General features: G+C 39.1%; 1 protein-coding gene across 1 annotated transcript in view; it reads right to left on the bottom strand.

The window, feature by feature from the left end:
• The window catches only part of LOC119420854 (transcription factor COE1-A), a 121639-nt gene that overhangs the window by 410 nt on the left and 98943 nt on the right, over nucleotides 1-22286 (bottom strand). Inside the window, exons 8-13 of the mRNA XM_037688278.1 lie at nucleotides 19847-19935; nucleotides 9548-9613; nucleotides 9260-9419; nucleotides 7431-7613; nucleotides 6694-6891; nucleotides 3201-3269 (exon numbers count right to left, since the gene is read on the bottom strand). Of these exons, the coding sequence (XP_037544206.1) occupies nucleotides 3202-3269; nucleotides 6694-6891; nucleotides 7431-7613; nucleotides 9260-9419; nucleotides 9548-9613; nucleotides 19847-19935 (764 nt within the window). The 3' untranslated portion in view covers nucleotide 3201. The remainder of the gene's footprint in view (nucleotides 1-3200; nucleotides 3270-6693; nucleotides 6892-7430; nucleotides 7614-9259; nucleotides 9420-9547; nucleotides 9614-19846; nucleotides 19936-22286) is intronic.

Here is a 22286-nt window from a genome sequence, read left to right as displayed (position 1 = left end):
TATTTGCCTGACGCATTGCATCATGGGATGTGTCGTCTTTAAAACCAGGGATCGAGTGTTGAAGTGTGAGACGCAGAGCCCAGCCCAGAGTGACAAAAAGCAGTTGTGTTTCCATGACTACAACAAACATTACATTTACTTACGGTATTTGTTGGAAACTTTACTTAAACTTATCTCATTTAGAGCCTTAAAGGATCAGTTTTTAGACAGTGTTGTAAAAAAAAAGAGCAAGTTTGAGGTCGTATCAAATTGTTTTACTTGAGTAGATAAAGAGAATCACTTGCAGGTATAGGTGCACCATTAAAGGAATGCAGAAGAGGAATACTAAATCCTTCCTCACATATGACCACTCAGTCAACCTTTGCTGCATGTTGGTGTTGTGTCTCAAAGTGCAGAGGATAAATATGGAGTGAAGTCGACTTGTCTCTAAAACACCTCGGAGGTAGTCACAGAGCTGAGTTGGTGTTGTAAGAAGCCAGACTTTCTTTAAACATTTAATGGTACCACTTTACAATAAAGGCTCCCCTTATAGATAGCTAATAAGTAGTTTATAGATATGTTATTAATTCCTCTAAAAGCACTTTGCGAATTATTAATAGTAGTATATTATACATTAATTAAGGGTGACGGAAACAAAACTGACCAGTTTCTTGCCAAATAGTGAATCAAATCTGTTCACCTATATATTTCATCTAGAGCTGTTATATTAAACATTTCAGACTAAGTTACTACTTTGTAAGCACAATAAGCCTTTTGTAAACCTAATTTTTTTAGGCTATAATATTAGATGTAGATACTTGTAAAGTTCATTCAACCTTTATTTAGACAGGTAAATCCCATTGAGCCTTGAGGACTCATTTACAAGAGAGACCTGATAAAGTAGTGATAAAGTACAATGTTATATGCTAAAGAAATAGGTTTACAAATGCTTATTGTGCTTACAAGGTAGTAACTTAGTCTGAGATGTTTAATATAACAACTCTAGATGAAATACAGTAGTCCCTTGTTTATCGATGGGGATCCGTACCCTGAAGACCTGCGATAAGTGAAAAGTCGCAAAGTAGGAATAGTAGTACAAGTAGTAAGTAGTAGTTTATTTTTATGTATATATATATATATATATATATATATATATATATATATATATATATGCATTTTACAACCTTCCCACACTCACAATATTCTAAACAATGTTTCTAAACTCTAAACGCTCTAAAAGAGCACAAAATGTCATGATTTCAGCTCCCTGCCTGCTCTGCCTCCTCTGCTCTTTGCCACCTGCAAGCTCTCTTGACCACGCCCACTTCACCGCTCTGCATGCTGAACAGCTGATCAGCTGATCATCTGTAGCAGGAAGTTTATCCTGCATCATGGGCTGCACAATGCTGCAGGAGGAATCTTTTTCTGCAGCTTTGGGCTGCAAAATGTGTAGCAGGTGCTAAATAATTGAAAATAATTTATTTTAAATAAAAATTTCATGCCGATGGTGCGGCTCATCCATCAATCAGCCAATTGTGTGTCATGTCCAATCTTATTTTGAAAAACAGTGATAGATTGAGTCTGTGGTAAACAAACCGCGGAGTAGCGAGGGACTACTGTATATAGGTGAACAGATTTGGCTCACTATTTGTCAAGAAACTGGTCAGTTTTGTCTCTTGTCACCCTTAAATAATCCATAATAAGCAGTTATTAATTATTTAAAAAGTGCTTATAGAAGAATTAATAACGTATCTATAAACTATTTATTAGCCATCTATAAGGGGAGCCTTATTTTTAAAGTGGCATCGATCAATAATTTCCATGGATTTTTCTTATTGGCTACTTTTCCAACTCTTTTTCTTCCAGCCCTTGTATGACCATGGCACCAGATTGTTCAGTGAACTTAAAAAAACGAGGAAAGTGGAAAAGTCGAGAGCAAAAAAAGTGCCATGCCTACAAAAAAAAACTTCTTATATGGTATATACATTTATACAGCAGATGGACAGTATCTTAAAGTCATGTAAATAAGAAACAAGAGGAAGCAAATCCAACCAAGACCACCACAGGATCTGAGAGATATGGAGCACCATCCTTTAGTTATCCATCGAATCTGTCACGTTTCAAGCTAATAACATCTTGTGGTTATATTTTTTTATGCTACAATCTAACATTATGCGTCAAATTGTTTCAGCACTCGATCACCCTTTGAGGTTAGCCACCTGCTCATGCCTGCATACTTCACAGGTCAAAGGTTTAACAAGCAAAACATTATTCTGATTTTTCCTGTACCTGAACATGTTTCAGGTACTGGACTGAAAATGAGTGATAAAAAATGAATTACTGCTCACGATCACTTTAAAGAATTACGAGGAAGTACGACTGCTTGGAGTCTAGGTCTTAAGAAATGAGGAATGACTCAAGAATTTTGCACAGTCCTGTTGTTACAGTTTGAGTGGACGACCATGACGATGGTCCCCAGCATAAAAGCTAAATGCCACATGCTGAACCTTTAAACTTAACCTAATATCCTCATAATGGGATGAAAAAACCAAAGCATGTTGTAGTATTAAAAATAAAATGATCTACGTGATACCAAAACTCTCATTTGAGCACGTATTGTAGTTTAGTCTCTAATCATATTTAGCGTCAGTCTCTTATAATTAGAGGAGCAGGTAGAGTGACAGTAAAACCTGTTGAGATGCTCCAACAGCTGTCATTGTTGATCGCTTCCCAGCAAACTCCCTGTGTGTGCTCACCCACTGTGTGTGAGACAGAGAAAAGTGTGTGTGCAGCAGTGTCTTTATTTCAGTTGTGCTTTGAGGCTACGCTTTGAGTTCCCACACCCCCACACATGCTCGTTCCACACGCACAGCTAAACAAAGTCAGAGATGTTGAGAAAAAAATCCTCCGTGCCAAATGTCTGTTTCTGTCTTTGTAAATATCTAACTTCCTGCCTTTCTTCCCAGCCAGAAGGAGAGGGAGGCAACAAAATGGCTACATCTGCAACATGAGAGGAGGGGTGGGGCAGATGTGATGGAGAAATAAAAAAAAGGCAAATAAGAAAAGGAAGATGTCGAGGGTGAAAAATGTAAAGGCGTGAGAACAAATATTCAGAAACGGCAGTAAAAGTAGTAAAACGTTCAATAAATCGGTGAATTAGTCAGAAGATTTAAATGCATTGACATGATAGAGGTGAAGGAAGAAGCAGCTGAGGAACGTACTTCAGGTGAAGGCCAGGCCTTGTAGAGAACTGGCTGTCGAGTACTTGCTAGAGTCCACAAATGTTTGATCTGGTAGAGAAAGGTAAAAATGAAAGAATGGCAAAAGAAGGGTAACAGGTTAGAGAAATAAGATGAAAGGTTAGAAAAACAAAACAAATAAATAAAACCATTAATTTAACAACGGAAGAGCCACAAAAGAGCATCCCATTAAATACAAAGCCCTCAACAACCTAGCTCCATCTTATATTACAGATCTTATTGTTCCATATTTTCCTAACAGAGCACTTCACTCTCAGACTGCAGGCTTACTTGTGGTTCCTAGAGTTTCCAAGAGCAGAATGGGAGGAAGATCTTTCAATCAGGCTCCTCTCATGTGGAACCAACTTCCAGTTTCTGTCCGTGAGGCTGACACGTTGTCCAGTTTTAAGACTGGGCTTCCTTTCTGATAAATCCTATAGTGAGGGTTGGATTGTTATGCTGCCATAGGCTTAGACTACTGGAGGACAAATTGACTTAATTTCCTTAAACGAGTTGTTAAAATTGAATAGTTTTCATTTTATATTATTTCTATCTTAACATGTGATTCTGGACCTGCCATTGTGTATCTGTTCCTACTTCCTGTTCTTGTCAAACCCAGCCGGTCGAAGCAGATGGCCGCTTGTCCTGAGCCTGGTTCAGCCAAAGGTTTCTTCCTCATGAAGGAGTTTTTCCTTTCCACTGTCGCCTTCATCCTTGCTCAAGATGAGAGTCTGTGATGAAGTTAAACTCAAAGCAGTCTGCTCCTCATAATGTTATAAATTTACTTTATATATATATATATATATATATATGAATGTTTCTGTTCAGTGCCCTTAGATGACTTCTGTTGTGACTTGGTGCTATTATATAAATAAACTAAACTGAATTGAAATGAAATGAATAAAAAATGACCTCATCGATCAAACATAATTGATGATTAACATTTAACTCCTCCATTTATTCACATCTGTGTTTTGTTTAAGATATAAAAAAATAACCCACAGACCAGTTATTTCAACATCTGTCCATGGACTGTTTTTCGGTCTTGCTCTCTAAGTTAGAGCTTGCATCTCTGTCGCTCCGCTGTTTGCATGTGTGTTATATTCTGAGGGATATCGCAGGAACTTGATGCTGTTGGAGCTTTCTTCAAACAATCTGGATCCAATCTGTACATGTCAGAAATCAATCTGGGCAGACAGATTGAAGAAAGCCTGGGAAAGAAATGTGTGCACCAGATCAAACTTTAATTTGATGATAAATCTCATGACAAAGGTGGTGACACTTTAAAACACGTGGACTGCGCGTCTTCCATGAGACGGTGACGATAGATTTCAGATTGAAAAAATAAGAATCTCACAACAGAAAACGCTCAATTGAATCCGTTCTTGGACACTTACAAAGGCATTTATCACATTCCCTGATAATTTAAGCGTGTTTAACTTGATGTGCATTATTTGCATTCATTTCTCTAAATAAGCACTTTGTTTCAAATTAATATAAAATCCAGTGGGGTTTCATAACCAATAACTTTAGTAAAATGAAGAAAAAGGTTAAATAAAACCTGTGTGTATCCTGAGAGAAAATTTGGTAATTTTAGAGTTAAAAGACTCTGTTGGGTTCACAAAACTGTGGAAAAGTTTTAAATCTTTCCTCATTTACTTATATTTTGCCTCCAAGGAGCCAAACTTTCTAATAATCTTTTAAATTGTTCTTAATCGACAGCTCTTCGGGTTTTCTAAAGGCCTTTCAAAAAATGTCTTTAAAATTGGCTGGGTACTGGTTTTCAGTCCTGTAGTCACCTACCTCTGACCTGTGAGTTCTTCAGGGAGATAAATCCTTGAAAATTCAAGAGATAAACCACCACTGTGTCCACACACTGAACACTGTAACAAAGAACCAGTTTTAAGTCGGACCGTTTGGCTCTTTTGACCCGCAGACTGCTACAACTACACAATTTATTCTGATTTATTTTAGTGAACCTATAAAAAAAATACCAACAACAAACAGTTTGACATAAAATAGTATTTTAGTTCCAACAAAAGTAAACTTTAGGAGTTACAGTAGTCCCTCTTTTAACACTGAGGTTTCCAGTCTCAGTCCACCCACGATAAGTGAAAAACCACAAAGTAGGAATAGTAGTCCAAGTAGTAAGTAGTAGTTTAAACCCTTCCCACACTCTTACAATATTCTAAACAATGTTTCTAAATGCACTAAAAGAGCACAGCATGTCATGATCTCCGCTCTCTCTGCCACCAGCTGCTCTCTGCCACCTGCCAGCGCTCTCGGCCACGCCCACTTCTCTGCTGACATGCTGCAGGAGAGAGCTTCTTCCTGCACATGTGGGCTGCACACAGGTGCAGCAGGGGCTAAATAATTAAAATTAATTATTTTAAATTAAAAAAATCTATGCTGATCGTGCGGCTCATCTATCAATCAGCCAATCGTGTGTCATGTCCAATCTTACTTTGAAAAACCGCAAAAGAGCAAGTCCGCGAAAATTGAACCACGAAGTAGTGAGGGACTACTGTATTAGCTAAAACTTGTCATCCAGAAGATCAGCTGAGGAGTGATTTATCTCTAAAGTCTTGTCTTTGCTGGATATCTTTTTTGGGCTAATAGTTTGACTTTGAGGTTTCCGTCATTCTTTTTTTTTTTTTCAGCAAACACAGCAGGTTCTTGCACAATATGAAGCTCTGATCAAGTAACAGAAAAAGCAACAATAACTAAAGTTCAAAGAAAAACTGTAAAAGACCTTTAGAAAGTTTGAAGAACAATAGATTAAAACCACTTTATATGTCTGGCTCCTTGGAAACAAATTTTAGGGAAATTAGTGGTGATTTAAATCTTTGCACAGAGCTGTCTAAATGAATCTGAACGTAATTCTGTCTTTTAAACGTGGCAACAAACCACTTTACAGACGGGACCGAACAGCTCCTGACACAAACAGTGAACTGACTGCATGGGAACAACAAATCCTGTGGACACGTCAAGAGTTTTTAGCAACACTGGTGGCTCTGTGAAGACAGTTTACCAAAATAAAAGCCTTCTTTAGGAGCTAAATGCTAATATAAGCAGAATGATGTGTTCATTTTTTTTGTATTTTGACAAAAGCTTTAAAAAAAATCTCAAGCTGATCAATATTAGTTGTACTATAGCATATTCTTAGTTTAGTGTATTTCTTAGTTCAGATCTTAGATCTTATTACTGTTTTTCTTTTACAATTTATACTTTTTTTGGATGTAACTGGGACCTTGTGTACACAACTTCATTCCACCACATGCACCACATGAGATATGAATGACAATCAAGAAACATTGACTTTGATCTAGATTTGATATTCTAAATAATTATCAAAATCTCATAACAATCCATTTTGTAAGAAAAAGTCAGAGGGTAAAAAGTTCATAAATGACCAAACATCCCTCTCATCTAGGAGGTAAATGCTCAGATCTTTTATTCAGACTCAGTGAATTACCTTGAAGTCCGTTTCCATTGGCACTGGTGCAGGAAGGAGGAGGGGACGATGAGGGTCTGACCACTGGAGCGAAGGCAGACTTCTGCTTGACTGCCGCTGACACCATGTTGGCCGGGGAGAAGGAGAAGACCCCAGAGGAGGAGGAGCAGTTGGATGGTAGAGAAGTGGAGGAGGCCATAGTGGGACTGGATGGAACAACTGGGAGGAGAAAGGTCAAAGAAAGAAAAAGATGACATGAGAAAACTGAGAAAAACTGGTGATATATCCTTAACAGCATCAAATCAGAGAAAATGCTCATTATCTCTCAATCCTCACCTTAACCTGCTTTTTTTAAATTACTACCTGAAAGAGATTCTAGTTTGGCTTGAGACAAACCCTGTCCTGTCCTGAGTGTCGTCCAGCTGCTGACCACAAGCCTCCCCCATAAGCCTTAGAGAACATTCATCCATCCTTCATCCACATAAAGTGCTACTGAACCAAACTCTCATTGCCATCAAATGCTCTCTATCACTTATGTTCTCAGATGTTCTCTCCTCTTCCTTACTGTTTACGAAAAAGGCAGAGGAAATGAACAAGCAGAGCTATGGTTTGCGAGTTGGTGGCTGTTTTTGAAGACTCAGAACACCTTCACATTTTCTACCCTTGTAGTTGAATCTGGTAACCACCCCCATTTCATCTGAAAGCTCAGGTCTCGTACTATTTGATGTGAAAGCAGCTGATGTTGCGTTTGCACTCACTAGCGTAAGGCGAGTTGGCCGCAGAGCCGTTGAGGAAGGTGGGCGAGCCTCCGAGGTTGGTCATGCCGGCGTTGTTGGTGTAGCCGTTCATGGTGCTGCTGACTGATGTGTAACTGGTCTGCTGAGGTGTGGAGCTGGGCACGTAACCATGAGGAGACACGCTACTGCTGCTGCGCACAAACCCTGCAGAAAACGTTGTTAGAAAAAGACACATTGCCTTAGACGTGAGGAAACACAGAGGGAACAGACTTTATGGGATGACAAAACCAACAAGTGGCAAAGTTATGTACAAATTATTATTTTAAAAAGAAGAAAAAGCCTTTGAAACTGTATTTTACAAAATACAGTAGTCCCTCGCTAATTCGCGTTCGTTTTTCACGGACTCGCTCTATCGCGGTTTTTCAAAGTAAGACTGGACATGACACACAGTTGGCTGACTGATGGATGAGCCGCACGATCACATGGAATTTTTACTTAAAATAAATAATTTAAAATTATTTAGCACCTGCTGCACCTGTGTGTCACATCTCCGGTCTGCAGCGGGGAAGTGGGCGTGGCCGAGAGTGCTGGCAGGTGGCAGAGAGCAGCCAGTGGCAGAGAGAGCGAAGCTGTGCTCTTTTAGAGCGTTTAGAGTTTAGAAACATTTAGAATATTGTAAGTAGGGGTTGAATAGACTAACCAACCAATCGACTAGTTGATTCTAGGTCATCTTGCAAGTTTTTATATTTCACGTAGACTAGTCGCACCCCCATCCCCCCACTGTTCCCAACCCTATTCCGTCCAATCCACGTGGTGGATTAAATAAAATAAAACTAAAAACAGCAGCATTTTTGCAGCTTGATAATAGTTTTGCTTTTCCTTTGACTTATTTGTAGTATTATAAATGGTAGGAGCATAAATATGTGCCCGATGTTTTGTTGTTCTTTTTTTTGTTGTTGTAAAAAATAAATGACATTTTTGCTCTTTTTTTTTGCAAATATGATATAGCATCTTGAATTCCTATGACGTCATCGACTAGTCGAAGTAAACTCGACTTTTATCATGTTAAAGTCGACTTTTAAAAATATGTAGTTGTTTAACCACTAATTGTAAGAGTGTGGGAAGGGTTTAAAATGCCTTAATTTATACATGTATATAAATACTAACACAAACTACTACTTACTACTAAAGTAAATACTAAAATAAACTACTACTAATACTTGTGCCTCAACTTTAATTTGAATTTCATTCTTGTTATTCCCTAATTGTGAAAATGTAAAAGAAAACAACAACAACACAAAGTAGATTTTAACTGGCTAGTTTATGGCAACACAGAAAACAATCGAGGATCTATGTATAACTAGAATAAACCTCCCTACATTAGTAAAAATGTAAAGTAACAGTTTAAAACATCAATTAGGCATATGTACCTTTTTGTGCTGAGGTTACACTTCGTGAATTAATTCAAGCACAGTTACCTTCACAACCATTTGCAAAATTTTTGACTTATTTTAATCTATGATTCGATTTTCTAACATCCAATGTTGATGTCTTTAATGATTATTGACTTGGGGCGTCATAAACAATCTAAACCTGGGCTATTCAACTGACGGCCCACCAATGAGTTCATAAATATATATATATTGTTCTGTGTTTAGGTTTTGGGTTCTGTTTATTGCATTTATGATTCAGTGCAATAAAACAAACTAATTTAAAATGTGATCATTGTAATACTTGTTTCATTTACATAATGACTTCAAGTACTGGATGTCTGGTCCCTGAGCTGCTGGCTTTCAGAAACTGTGCCCCCCTGAGCAGATTAGTTGATTAGCCCTGATGTAAACTCTTACCCTGATTGGCTTGCGTGGGTTCTGAGACGTTGACGGACAGCTGCCCGGTGAAGGAGTTTACTCCCATCATGCCCGTGTGAGTCTGTGAGAGCTGGGTGTGTCCTCGTGGAACGCTGTAAAGAGCTTCTGCAATATCAGCTGCACGTTTCAGGATGATCTCCTGCAGAATGAGGGGAGGAATAATTGCCACGATTGCAACAGTGAAACTGCTTTTACCCTTCTGCTCCTTTCCATTCGGACAACCGAGTGCAAAAGTGTGTGACTGAGTGCGCGTGTGCGTGCGTGTACCTGGTTATTATGAGGCAATCCATAGAGAGCTTCCACCAAGTCTGCTGCTCTCTTAAGAATCACTTCCTGAGAAAAAAGATATCAAATTTAAAGATGTGAGTTTGGTCTTTTTATGGTCTAAAAGTAAAGAAATCCATCAGAATATGCACAAAATGTACTTGTAAAAAACAACTTACAGCTATGAAAGTAATTTCTTTAAAAAAGGACACATATTCATCCCATTCTTCTTAATACCATCATCCTTATTGATGCATCTTGATAAACAAATTGCTCTTTGCTCCCTCTAAAGAAAGATTATCTGCTGTCAGCTTGAGTGCTTTTATGTGTCTTAATGACATCTTAAAGTGACAAGGATTTAGAGTACGAGCTAAAGTCAAGCCAAAGTCTTTTTGCGGGCTCTTCTGCTACTTATATCACCCTTCAGATATTTAATGTTAATGCTTTTCAGATCACTTTTCACTTTTTCTTAATCAGCTATTGCATTCCTTTTGTCCTTCACATTGAGATTTGTCTTCCCCATCCTCTCCACCTACGATAAGCTTGGCTGTTCTCTGTTTTCTCCTCAGTATTGTCTGTGCTCTTCTTCTCTGGGTGCCCACCTCCAGGTCTAAGGTGTCTTGTTTAACAGTTACCGTGTTGTCGTTTTCACAGCGTGAGGCGACAGGGAGAAAATGACTCTACTTCATGGTGTTAACCTGCACGCTGGGACACACTCACCAACATGCTCATGGTTCGCTGCATGTGGGCTCTCCTGCAAGTTTGTGGTGTGAAGTGTGTGTGTGTAGCATATTGCCGCTTCATGAGTGTGTGTGAGAGAGAGGATAAAAAAAGGTCACATATCCAGTCAGCAATTTTAGTGTGCCGGTCAAAGGAGCTGAATTCAATCTTTTACACATTATTATGTACATGCTGCCTCAATGTTAACCTTTCATTATTAGACTGGTGAGCTGAGCCACTTACAAATACACACACGTGCACACACCCGCACACACACATAAGAAACTTGATCATGGGCATTGAAGTGGTTCCAGTAAGGCCAGTAGCTGATAAACGGGAAGGAAAGATGATCCTCTGGTAACATCATCATCATCATTATTAGTATCAAGTCTTCAGGAGTATGCTGCTACATCATGACTGGCTGCCAGAATCACTGCACTAAAAATATACTTTATTTTATGTTTGGGTTTTTGTCATTTATTAAACACAATGTCAATTACCTAATGAATATCTCTTAATGAAGTGCCTGTAAAAAAGTAGGAATTGCCGCCTCCTCTTTAATACAAATGAAAAAAGAAAGTCCCGTCACGTTGCCGTTAGGATAAATTATATGCTTAAAATAAGATTTAATTGTTGAAGTTATGGTTGCATTATATCGCACATGTTATTGTTTGTATATCAGTTGTGTTTTTATAATTACTACCCTGAGAGTTTATTGTATTTACTTCAACTGCAGGGAGAAACAGCTTCATGAAGCAGGTACGCTTCTTTTATTCATCAGTCTTTGTCAATAACATAAGATGATGCATGAGCTTTAGTCAACGTCAAAATGCTTCGAGCTAATAGACTAATATTTACATTTCATTTTAGAGTTTTAAATTATAAATAAAAGTTTGGTGAACTTGACAAATTGACTGCCAAAGCTATCCCTGGTTTGCAGGTGTGGAAAAAGACAAGAACAAATTAGAACTTTTCAGGCAGATTTACCTGAAAGGAACACAAAGAGAGGAACATCAAACTATGAGCCCAAAACCAAAACGACTGAAAAGGTAATAGGAGCCGAGGCCAAGTTTTGGAGGCATTGTTACAGTAATCAGTACAATAAAAGTAACTATTGCATTTCCTTTGAAAATGCACTGTGAATGCTTATTGCAGAAGAAGTTGCTGAAAAACAGCTGAAATTAGCTAAAAGAAAACATGCTGAAATGTAGCTGAAAATGTAGAAAAAGCATAAATCAGCAGGAGAAAGCAGAAAGAATAGAAAAGTTGAAATGAGTGCAAAAAATGTGGAATTAGCTGAAAAAGCTAATATTTTCACAAAACGGCTAAATAGTTGCTGAATTAACTGAAACTTGCAAAAATAAGTTGAGAAGAGTATAACAAGTTGAAATTAGCATAAATAATTTAATTAGGCTGAAAGTAGCAGAAATGACCATGAAAAACTTGAATTTATCTGAAAACAGCTCAAATGAGCTAAAATATGCAAAAAGTTAACTGAAAAGGAAGAACAAGCTTTAGTTACCAAAAGAAAGCAGAAAGAACACATCTGCCCACTTAGGCTGAAAGAAACAGAAATTAGCACAAAGAAGTGCAATTATCTGAAAAAGGCTGAAATTTGCCCCCCCCCCCCCCCCCCCACACACACAAACAGCTGAAAATAGCGAAAAATGCAAAAAGAAGCCTAAATTACCAGAAGGAAGTGGAGAGAGCACATTTTAGCTGAATTGGGCTGAAAAGAGTTTAAATAAGTTCAACAAAAGTGGGGTTAGGTGAAAAAGCTAGAAAGAAGTTAGAAGAAGCACAAAAATGTAGTTAGCAGAAAGAATCTGGAAGGAGCACAAAACAGCTGAACAAACAACTGAAATCAGCTGAAAGTAGCTGAAAAAAAGTTTAAATTTACACAAGGGAGCTGAAAGAAGCTGAACCAGAACAAAATGTGAAAAGAGCAGTAAAAGGTTGTAAATACATCTAAAGATTTGAAGGATGGAAATTGAGCTCAATTAATTTTCTATGAAAAAAAGTGGTAGAAAAGGCTAAATATTTCAAAAAGCTAAAGTTGCACCAATACCAAAAGTCATCCTTCTCCTGAACGAGCTGAACGTTTTGATTTATTATTTGTTGAAATAGCACAAAAATTGTGGAATGAGAAAGATGCTGAAAAACGTACGGAAGAAAAATGGATCACAATAGTGTGAATGCTTCATAAACATTCACACAATAACAGAGAGGTAAAGCTGTTGTTAACAGGTTTTCAAAACGATACAAATAAATTCAAACGCAATATTAAAGAATAATTAAATAGCATATTTGTAGAGGTCGTCACCTATATTGTCATTTATATTTAGAAATTATTAAAAAGCCTTTAAAGTGGAACATCTAGCTACCACCGCTTACTCTGCCTTTAGTTTCATGTCTTACTGTTTATCTGGATATGTGCACATGAATAATAAATGTAGATTAATTAAAGCCCATTCTCCCAGGATTTGAATAAAAGATCAGTTTATATTTAAATAAAATGACAATAACCACACAGACAAACTGTTAAAATAAAGTATTTGTACCGAACATTGATTTTTTTTATATATGTTGCATCTAATTCACATTATTTGTTACAGACGTGATAAATACGGCTGCAGAATAAGAGGCGGAAAAGGGTTTAATAGTGCCATAAGAAGAAAGAAATCTTTAAAAAGTTGATAAAAGTTATATGTAATCTAAACATCAGAATGTGTTTTAGCCAAATTTAGCAAGAAAGACTGATTTCATTGCACTCTGTTGATGAGGTAAACGACAAGAGTGACAGACACCGAGTTGGAAAGGTTAAGTTTTCAACATCAAATCTCGTTTTCATTTGTTTACAGTAACTGCTGCATTAAAGCTGTATTTAAAAGCTTTGTTTTCCGTTTGATTCACGTGATTGCTCTGCATTCGATCTGTCAAGTATTTATAGAATATTTAACTGACATGTGGCCGTCCGTCAGTTCTTGTCAAAAACGTCTTCGTCTCGAAACACAACTGGATGGACAAGTTGTTGTTTCTTTTTAAATTAAAGTTTATATAAACTTTCCTCCATGACTTTTTCCAACCTTTACTATAATCTATTTTGGTTTGTTTCAGGTGGGAAAAAAAAACAGGTCGACTGAGAGTCAGATGGAGAAACGGGAAACAAAAAGCGATAGAAAAGACAGATCTGCTGGAAGAGAGGCAGAAAGGCAGGAGCTGACAAAGAGCTTTTACTGTCTGAGTTATGTGTGGCGCTAATATGATAACCATACATTATCCACACACACGTGTTGTATGCATTAGGACCTGGAAATGCGGAGCTGAGTAGCTGTGGGGGGTGGGTCGTGTGTGTTTGTGTGTCAGGATATCACAGACATGACACACACATGACTTATTCCTCTCTAATGCTGGCACATTAGCTGCCTGATCTGCTTCTAATGTGCCATTAGGGAAACCAAACATGGAGGGTCACTCTTTGAGCATAGATGATGTCACGCCTTACATAGGAGCTCATGGAGGGGCATCATGTGGCACGCACACACACAAGAAGAAGCGTGCATAACATCCAGCGCAGGACTGTGGCTGATATAATGTGAGATGCTGCGTTTTCTGATTTCATTGCCTTTTATTGGCAATGAGGTCAATTCAGGAGTAGAGAAATAGTTTCATGTGCAGGATGTGTCTTCATGCATCACTTGGATTACTCCGAGTCATCCTGGATTACTCACGATGACACAACCTCTGTGAGGTGTGACGTCATTAAAATTAGCCGCGGAGCCACGTCAGCTGGGTGAATCAGTGAAGGAAGCCGCCCAGCTAACAGATTGCTAATGTCAAATTACTGAACTATAGGTGTGGCTGTGCATCAGTGTCATTATATTCTGGTAATGTTGAAAGATGAAGGGCACATCTGTATGTCCAACCATTCTACTTCTGTTGGATTATGGAGACATAATGTACAGAAGTGCTTGTAAGGGTGTCCTTCACAAGCTGGACACAATTTATCACTGCTTTGTTACAAATGCTCCATATAGCACACATCATGGTCACCTCTACTCTCTTGTTAAATGACCTTCTGTACACACTCGTCGTGAAATTCATTGGTTTACCCTCATTTATAAGAACATTGCGGCGTTCGTCACCTCCATATTTAATCTACTGTAACTAGCACTGGTTTCCAATTATAACACCCGGTCCTCTCAGTATTTGTGGTTAACAACTCTAAAGACCAAGTCTCGCTTTGCCTCTGCTGTTCCTTCTCTGGAATCTGCTTGAAAAAACTTTTGGTCTGACTTCACTTGTCTCAGTTTCTAGTTTTAAAAATCGTTTAAAAGCCGTGTTTAAAGATACTTGCAAATGTTTTCATGCTTAGTCATGTTATGGTTTGACTTTGACAATGAACTGTTGTTAATCTAATTTGTGTTTCCTTGCTTGTCAATGACTTCTACATTTCATGGTTACGTCTTACTTCCCTTCCTTCCTCCCTTCCCGGCTCCGTCAAATTCAGAATATAATTTAAAATCTTACTTCTAACCTACAAAACTCTCAAAACCTAGCTCCATCTTTGATTACAGATCTTATTTGTTCCATATTTTCCCAACAGAGCACTTCACTCTCAGACTGCAGGCTTACTTGCGGTTCCTAGAGTTTCCAAAAGCAGAATGGGAGGAAGATCTTTCAATTCTCAGGCTCCTCTCTTGTGGAACCAACTTCCAGTTTCTGTCCGTGAGGCTGACACATTGTCCAGTTTTAAAACTGGACTTAAGACTTTCCTTTTTGATAAATCCTATAGTTAGATTGGCTTGTTATGCTGCTATAGGCTTAGACTACTGGAGGACAAATTGACCTCATTTCCTTAAATGAATTGTTAAAATTGAATAGTTTTCATGGGCAGCACGGTGGCGCAACTGGTAGAGCTGCTGCCTCTCAGCGAGCAGGTCCCTGGTTCAAACCCTGGTCCAGGGGCCTTTCTGGGTGGAGTTTGCATGTTCTCTCCGTGCATGCGTGGGTTTTCTCCGGGTACTCTGGTTTCCTCCCACAGTCCAAAAACATGCATGGTAGGCTGATTGGTAACTCTAAATTGTCCCTAGGTGTCAGTGAGAGAGTGAATGTTTGTTTGTCTCTGTGTGGCCCTGTGATGGACTTGCGACCCGTCCAGGGTGTACCCCGCCCCTCGCACAGTGATTGCTGGACATGGGCACCAGCGACCCCCGTGACCCAAAATGGAATAAGCGGGTAAAGAAAATGGATGGATGGATGGAATAGTTTTCATTTGATATTATTTCTATCTTAACATGTGATTCTTGACCTGCCATTGTGTATCTGTTCCTACCAAACCCAGCCGGTCGAAGCAGATGGCCACTTGTCCTGAGCCTGGTTCTGCTAAAGGTTTATTCCTCATGAGGGAGTTTTTCTTTTCCACTTTCCTTCATGCTTGCTCAAGATGAAAGTTCTGCGATGGAGTTAAACTCAAAGCAGTCTGCTCTGCAGATAAATAATGTTAAATTATTATTTTTATATATGAATGTTTCTGTTCAGCGCCTTGAGATGACTTCTCTTGTGACTTGGTGCTATCTAAATAAACTGAATTGAATTCCTTTGACCCTACAAGTGCTTATTGGTGTTTGCCAGGCCAGTACTGTAAATAATGTAAATAATAATTTGTTCTTAGAGTTGACACCTGGTTAAATAAAGGTGAAATGAAAAAGTAAAATGTCCATAAGTGTCTCGGTGTGAAGCTCTGCACAGAATGAGTCTAAAACCTGTAGGAAGTACTGGTGAGTGAATGATTGACAGATTCAGAGACAGGTCTAGTGAATGGTCAGGGTGTGTTTAACACACATACAGCGAGTAATCCATGTGATGCATGAAAACATACCGTACATGAAATATAATGTATCTATACTCTTTTCTCAGGTAATACATATGAGACTCTCTCCCCCCTCACAGGCAGTTTTGTCTTAATGTTTTAGGCGCTGGAACATTTTCCACATGGTTATGCTGTTTTAGTTTGCTTTTATTAGTTTTTGCTGTTTTCATTTATGACTTGCTATTAAGATCCTACAGGCTCTTTAATTATTACAGTTTCTTCAGGCGATAGTTTATTTTGTTCACTTTCAGTTTTAATGCTCTTCGTGGGCATATTTAGTAGATGTACAATGTAGAAATTACAAAATGTAAACAGTTCTCTCCAAAGGTGGTTTTTGTTAGTTTGTTAGTTTGTTTTAATTTCTTTTTCCCTAAAGCGTTTTAATGGAAGACAAAAGAAGGCTAACTAACAATGAGAATTACAGATAAAATGAAGGTGGCTACAGTTGCCTGTCAGTGAATGGGAAATGGCACTTTATGTTTATTCACATAAATATTTTATGTATGTAATAGTAAGTGGTAAAGAATACACCCACATGAAGTTAGATTATCTCCATGTATAAGGATGTTGCTTCTAGTTTAACAATTGAAACATGAAAAATATTCTCTATTTTATAAATATTTTCTTTTATGTAGTTGAGTATGTAAATTCTTTCAAAAAAACAAAAGAGCAGCATTGTAGTGATTCAAACCATTTTAAGCTGCAATTAATAAAATCCAGGGCAAAAGTGAGATTAATTTCAAAAAGTAGCCAAATAGGCGCTCCTGCTTTACAGGAACTTACAGATCGTTCCCCTCGCAGACCACCAGCAGAAGATCAGTTTTATGGGAAAACGATTTCCTTCGTTATCGAACAGTTTCAGGTTAGGAATTTTACTTTGAAATTTAGGATTCTTCCCTTTATTTACCACATAACATCATCATTTGTTTCACATTTGTCTCCTGAGTCGACTAAAACCCAGTCTTCCACATTTCATCGTAATTCCAACGTTTCCCAGTCGGTTTGAACAAGACAGCCAACGCAGGTTTCAAGCATCGCAGTAGAAACTCTTTATGTCACGTATGAATGGATGCTGAGGAGATCAGTGTGACACAAACTGGCAGCTGAACTGCTGTGTGCCGGTGTGTGGCTACAAAAATCCCCCCAAATGTTCACTGAACAATTATAGAATCGGCTGTTCACCGATAATCCTCTCTCACACTCTGCTGCCCCGTCTGTCTGCCGTCTGCGTGGCGCCGCCAACAAACTCTTCTAACTTCAACACGTTGAATGGTTGGTGTCCAGCACTCAGCCGAGCGTACCACACGCCTTCTTTCATGGATTAAATAAAAAAAGAAAGTATATAACTAAAATCTATCAAATGCTGCTTTTTCTATTAGTTTAATAAATAAGGCATTCATATTTATAGTGTTTGTAGGTTTGAGACTAAACTGTGATAATTATTGTTTTATTCTTCAAGATGTCACTAACACATTAAAATCATATGGAGTAAAATAAAGGAATCAGGCCTCAGACTGATGAAGACGAAATGTTTCTTCCAAAAATAATCTGTCCAGATGACCATAATTTAACGTTTTTGTGATTATAGCGATACACTATTATTATTATTATTGAGCATGGACTTTGGTGTTTTGAACCAATCTGACATGACTGTCGACGAGGGAGAGGGCGGGCACCGGAGGAGTGGGCGTGCCCCAGAGGCCATTTTAGCACCAACATAACTGTTTTTTTTTTCCACATTTGGCGTAAGTTGCTGGGAGAGAAGCAGTTTTGTTTGGTGTTTTCTCAGACTGATGAAGCCTTCTGGATGGCGGGTGAAACATCTCAGCACAAAAAAAAAAATGTCCAGATGACCTGACAACATTGTTGGATTTTATACCTGGATTATTGAGCATGGACTTTGGTTTAGTGATACACATTTTGCTGGCAGCATTTGATGATCTTAAACAAGATTCTTATCTGTTCTGATCTGTTGAGTCTCAGCTACTACCACACCAAATTTTAGGTAAATAAAATTCACTGGACTACAGTAGTCCGTCACTACTTCGCGGTTCGACTTTTGCGGACTCGCTCTTTCGCGGTTTTTCAAACTACAGTACTGTAAGATTGTACACGGCGAAAAAAATAATATATATATATTTTTTAAAGTGCCACCATTTTGTAGTTTTCTCTCAATAAACCTATATTGTACCACCAGTCTAAAGGACTACATTACCCAGAAGCCAACAGTGCATTACCCAGAAAGCAAAGTTGCTTTCTGCTGAAATGGAGGGAAAGTTTTGATTCAGTCCAAATAAGTTCAGTCCTTACAGTATTCATAGGGACTCTGGTGCTCAGTGGATGCAGCGAGACGATCAGAACCGGACCAAGGCTGGGTAGGTCTGCTGAACCGGAACCGAGCCGGACCAGAACCTAGCTGCAGAGCTGGTGAGTAAAAAGGCATTACAACTCGTTCAAATTAAAACTTTAAGTTGTGTGAATAAATATTATGAACTTATCTTCATTAATAAACTATTGCAAAATAAACTTAAGCTTTAGTTTAGTTTATTTAAATTTATTAGTTGACTGAACTGTTTTGTTTGTTATTTCAACTCAGAAATCTATGTCATTTCTACTTAGCGGTTTTTCACTTATTGCGAGGGGGGGGTCCAGAACGTAACCCCCACAATAAACAAGGGACTACTGTGTAGCCATTTTTGCTTTTGCCAAAAACAATTAACGACGGTGACCATCTTAAATCGGGTTGCCTCCGAATGTTAATCAGTTGTAGTCGTGAATTAAATAATTACTTTCTGCGAGTTTCATTAAAATCTGGCCACTGGTTCATGAGATATTTTGCTAACAGACAGACAAACAAGCACATGCGCACACAGACACACACACAGACACAAGCAGATTCCCTGCCTTTCTTGATGGCGGGCGAAAACAATTTGAATCAACATGTGAACAAACTTCACGTCTACAGTGCAGACGTGACGTTTGCCTGCGTCACGTGTCGCACACACACCTACAGACGTGATCCACATCACACACAAGCGCTGACACATGTGCAAGGTTCACGGGTGTTGGTGTGAGCGCGGTGACATCACAGTATCACCACATAATTTCATCTTGACCAACGCCTTCTTTATTTAATGATGTCACATCACATACAGCCAATCCTGGATCGGCTCCAGGAACCAGATCCAGTGAACGACAGCTGTTTGTGAGCTCACCCTCCCAAACGTGCAAGCTCAGATCTTCATCAGGACGCAAAACTCCACGAGGAGAGGCATCCTGCGTGCACAGATCGTGATGTGAGGGTTCGTTTGTTGTTAATTGTTTGCATCTGCTGATCTTTTAAACACTTCATTTGATCTGAGGGTGATAAACAAATAATCAGATTCGACTGTCTGATCTGGAGAAGACTCAATCGCACACGCTGTAAATGGGAGCTTTATGACACTCGTGCACTAAGAGTTCATGAAGAGGTAAAAGCACAACCCACAAGAGATTTGTAAACACATTTTGCTCAGAAAAATAAAGAAAACAAGTAAGTTTTTTTCGTTCTTGTGTATTTCAGCAGGTTCAGTCTTTGATACCAGAACAACTTAGCGTGGCTCTAATGGAGAAACTGACACTGTCTTCTTCAGAAGTCTGCGTTCAGCATTTGATTTCCACTTGAGGCATCAGATACATTTGCCAAAGATCAGAGTGAATTCTTGTGATACCTTAGGAAGCCTCTCAGGGTCCCCTGGGTGCCGAGGGATAACCTTCTGAAGCCGCTGGAAGCCATAGTCGATGGTTGGTTCGTTCAGAGCTGCAGAGCAGAAACACAGAGAGAAGATGATTGAAATCATAGACTTAATGGAGATACAGTAAACACCCGGTGCTTACTTCTGACATCATGCTTTATGTGTGGGTGCAGCAGAGACGATTCTTGTCATAACGTCATCGCTTCATCTGATGTTGTACTTTAGTGCTTCTCCATAACACCGCTGCTTAAATGGACTTTTTTATACATTTTATTTTATTTACCGTATTTTTCAGACTATAAGGTGCACTTAAATCCTTTAATTTTCTCAAAAATTGACAATGAGCCTTATTCATTAAATCTGGTTGTGCTTACTGACCTTGAACTGATTTCATGTGGTACACGTAGGGCTGGATGGTATGGCCAAAACTTTTATCACAATATATTCTTAATTTCGATCGATAACGATATAATTCCCTCCCGTCTGAACCCCAGACCTGCCTTGAACGGTCTCATAACCATCCACCTTGACTCTGAGTTGGGGTCTTGGGTTTTTGTGTTTGGTGTTCCCCAGGGTTTGTTCCTGTTGGTTTTTTTTTGTTCTTTTGGTCCTCTGTGTTTCTCAGTCTTGGTCTGTCGTGTGTTTGTCCCGCCTCCCACCCAAGTTGGATCTAGCTTGTCCTTGGGATGTCTGAAGCCATCCCTTGAGTGGGGGCCACTGTGGGGTTTTGGTCCTGTCTGTCTGTTTCCTCATGTTTCCAGCTCTCAGTGTTTTCCCTCCTTGTGCTCAGCCCCTGTCTCACCTGTGTCATGTTAAATCACCGCAGGTGTCTGTTATTTGTTCCAATCAGTGTGTGTATATATTCAGCTTCTCTGCGTCTTGTCTTTGTCTCGGGATTGTCCTTATGGTTTGTTTCTGCCTTACGTCCTGTGTCCTGTTATCCGTGGGTACGCTGCCCCGTCAGTTTCAGTTTAGTTTTTACTAAATAAATATTTTGATTTTCCTGGCGCCTCCTGTCATCCTCCTGCACTTGGGTTCAACACTTCTTACGGCAGAATATGACATTGATATGTTTATCTGAAAATTTATGGACAAAGATACATCATCACGTCACTTGCAAAAGGGAGGATTCAACTGCTAGGACTGCCCCCCCCCCCCCAAACCCCCCTCCCCCAAAAAACTGTTTTTTAAAACAACAATCGGGGCAGCACGGTGGCGCAACTGGTAGAGCTGCTGCCTCTCAGCGAGCAGGTCCCTGGTTCAAACCCCGGTCCAGGGGCCTTTCTGGGTGGAGTTTGCATGTTCTCTCCGTGCATGCGTGGGTTTTCTCCGGGTACTCCGGTTTCCTCCCACAGACCAAAAACATGCATGTTAGGCTGATTGGTAACTCTACATTGCCCCTAGGTGTGAGTGAGAGAGTGAATGGTTGTTTGTCTAGTTTGTCTCTATGTGTCCCTGTGATGGACTTGCGACCCGTCCAGGGTGTACCCCGCCCCTCGCACAGTGATTGCTGGACATGGGCACCAGCGACCCCCGTGACCCAAAATGGAATAAACGGGTAAAGAAAATGGATGGATGGATGAAAACAACAATCTGTTAAGAAACAAACTCATTGGATTTGATCAAATAGCATTGGTAACAACCAGGACGGCCTGTGAATGATCTTATTAAAAAGACAAAAGTCCAGAAAACAGCAACGTAAAATGGGGGTTCCATGTGAATTAATCAACACAAACATTTTATGTAAAACCTATTGGTTGCACCTAGAGAAAGACTCAATAATCTGACAATATTTACCACTTTTGAAAAATCAGCAAGGATTCAAAATGTTTATTGTCATGTGCACAACTGGAAACTTGTTTCCCCGAGCAAATAAATTCTTACTTTGCTGTCCACAAAGACGGCTAAGAAAAGGAATAAAAGTGTAAACAACTAAGAGAAAACCATAATTACCAACAGCAATAGGCCAAAATAATAACCACTTACCAAAAGGATTTCATTGCTAGGTGTACGAGTTCTTCGAATGGTTTTCAACTATGCATTCCTTTAAGTTAAACAATTATTGTTACATTGACGAGGGAGAGGGCGGGCCCCAGAGGCCAGCACCAGCAAACAGTTTTTTTCCCACTATGGAGTATGCTGTTTGTGGGAATCAGTTTGTTTGGTGGCTTCTCGGATTGAAGAAGTCCTTTGGATGAAGGACGAAACGTCTCAGCAAAAAACAAAACTGTCCAGATGACCTGACTGAACTTTGTTGGATTGCTACATTTTGTTAAGACTGGCGTCAACCAAAGAACAGGTCAACCTCTAGTTGTAACCACTTTCACGACACTGATTATTTAACATTATTAATAATATATTCTATAACACAAAGTTTGTTTTCTCAGTCATCCAGGTATATAACAACAAAAAAGGT

The sequence above is a fragment of the Nematolebias whitei genome, chromosome 14 (assembly GCF_014905685.2).
Source record: "Nematolebias whitei isolate Nwh7 chromosome 14, NemWhi1, whole genome shotgun sequence".
Classification (NCBI taxonomy): Eukaryota; Metazoa; Chordata; class Actinopteri; order Cyprinodontiformes; family Rivulidae; genus Nematolebias; species Nematolebias whitei.
This window is presented reverse-complemented; position numbering and strand designations above follow the sequence as displayed.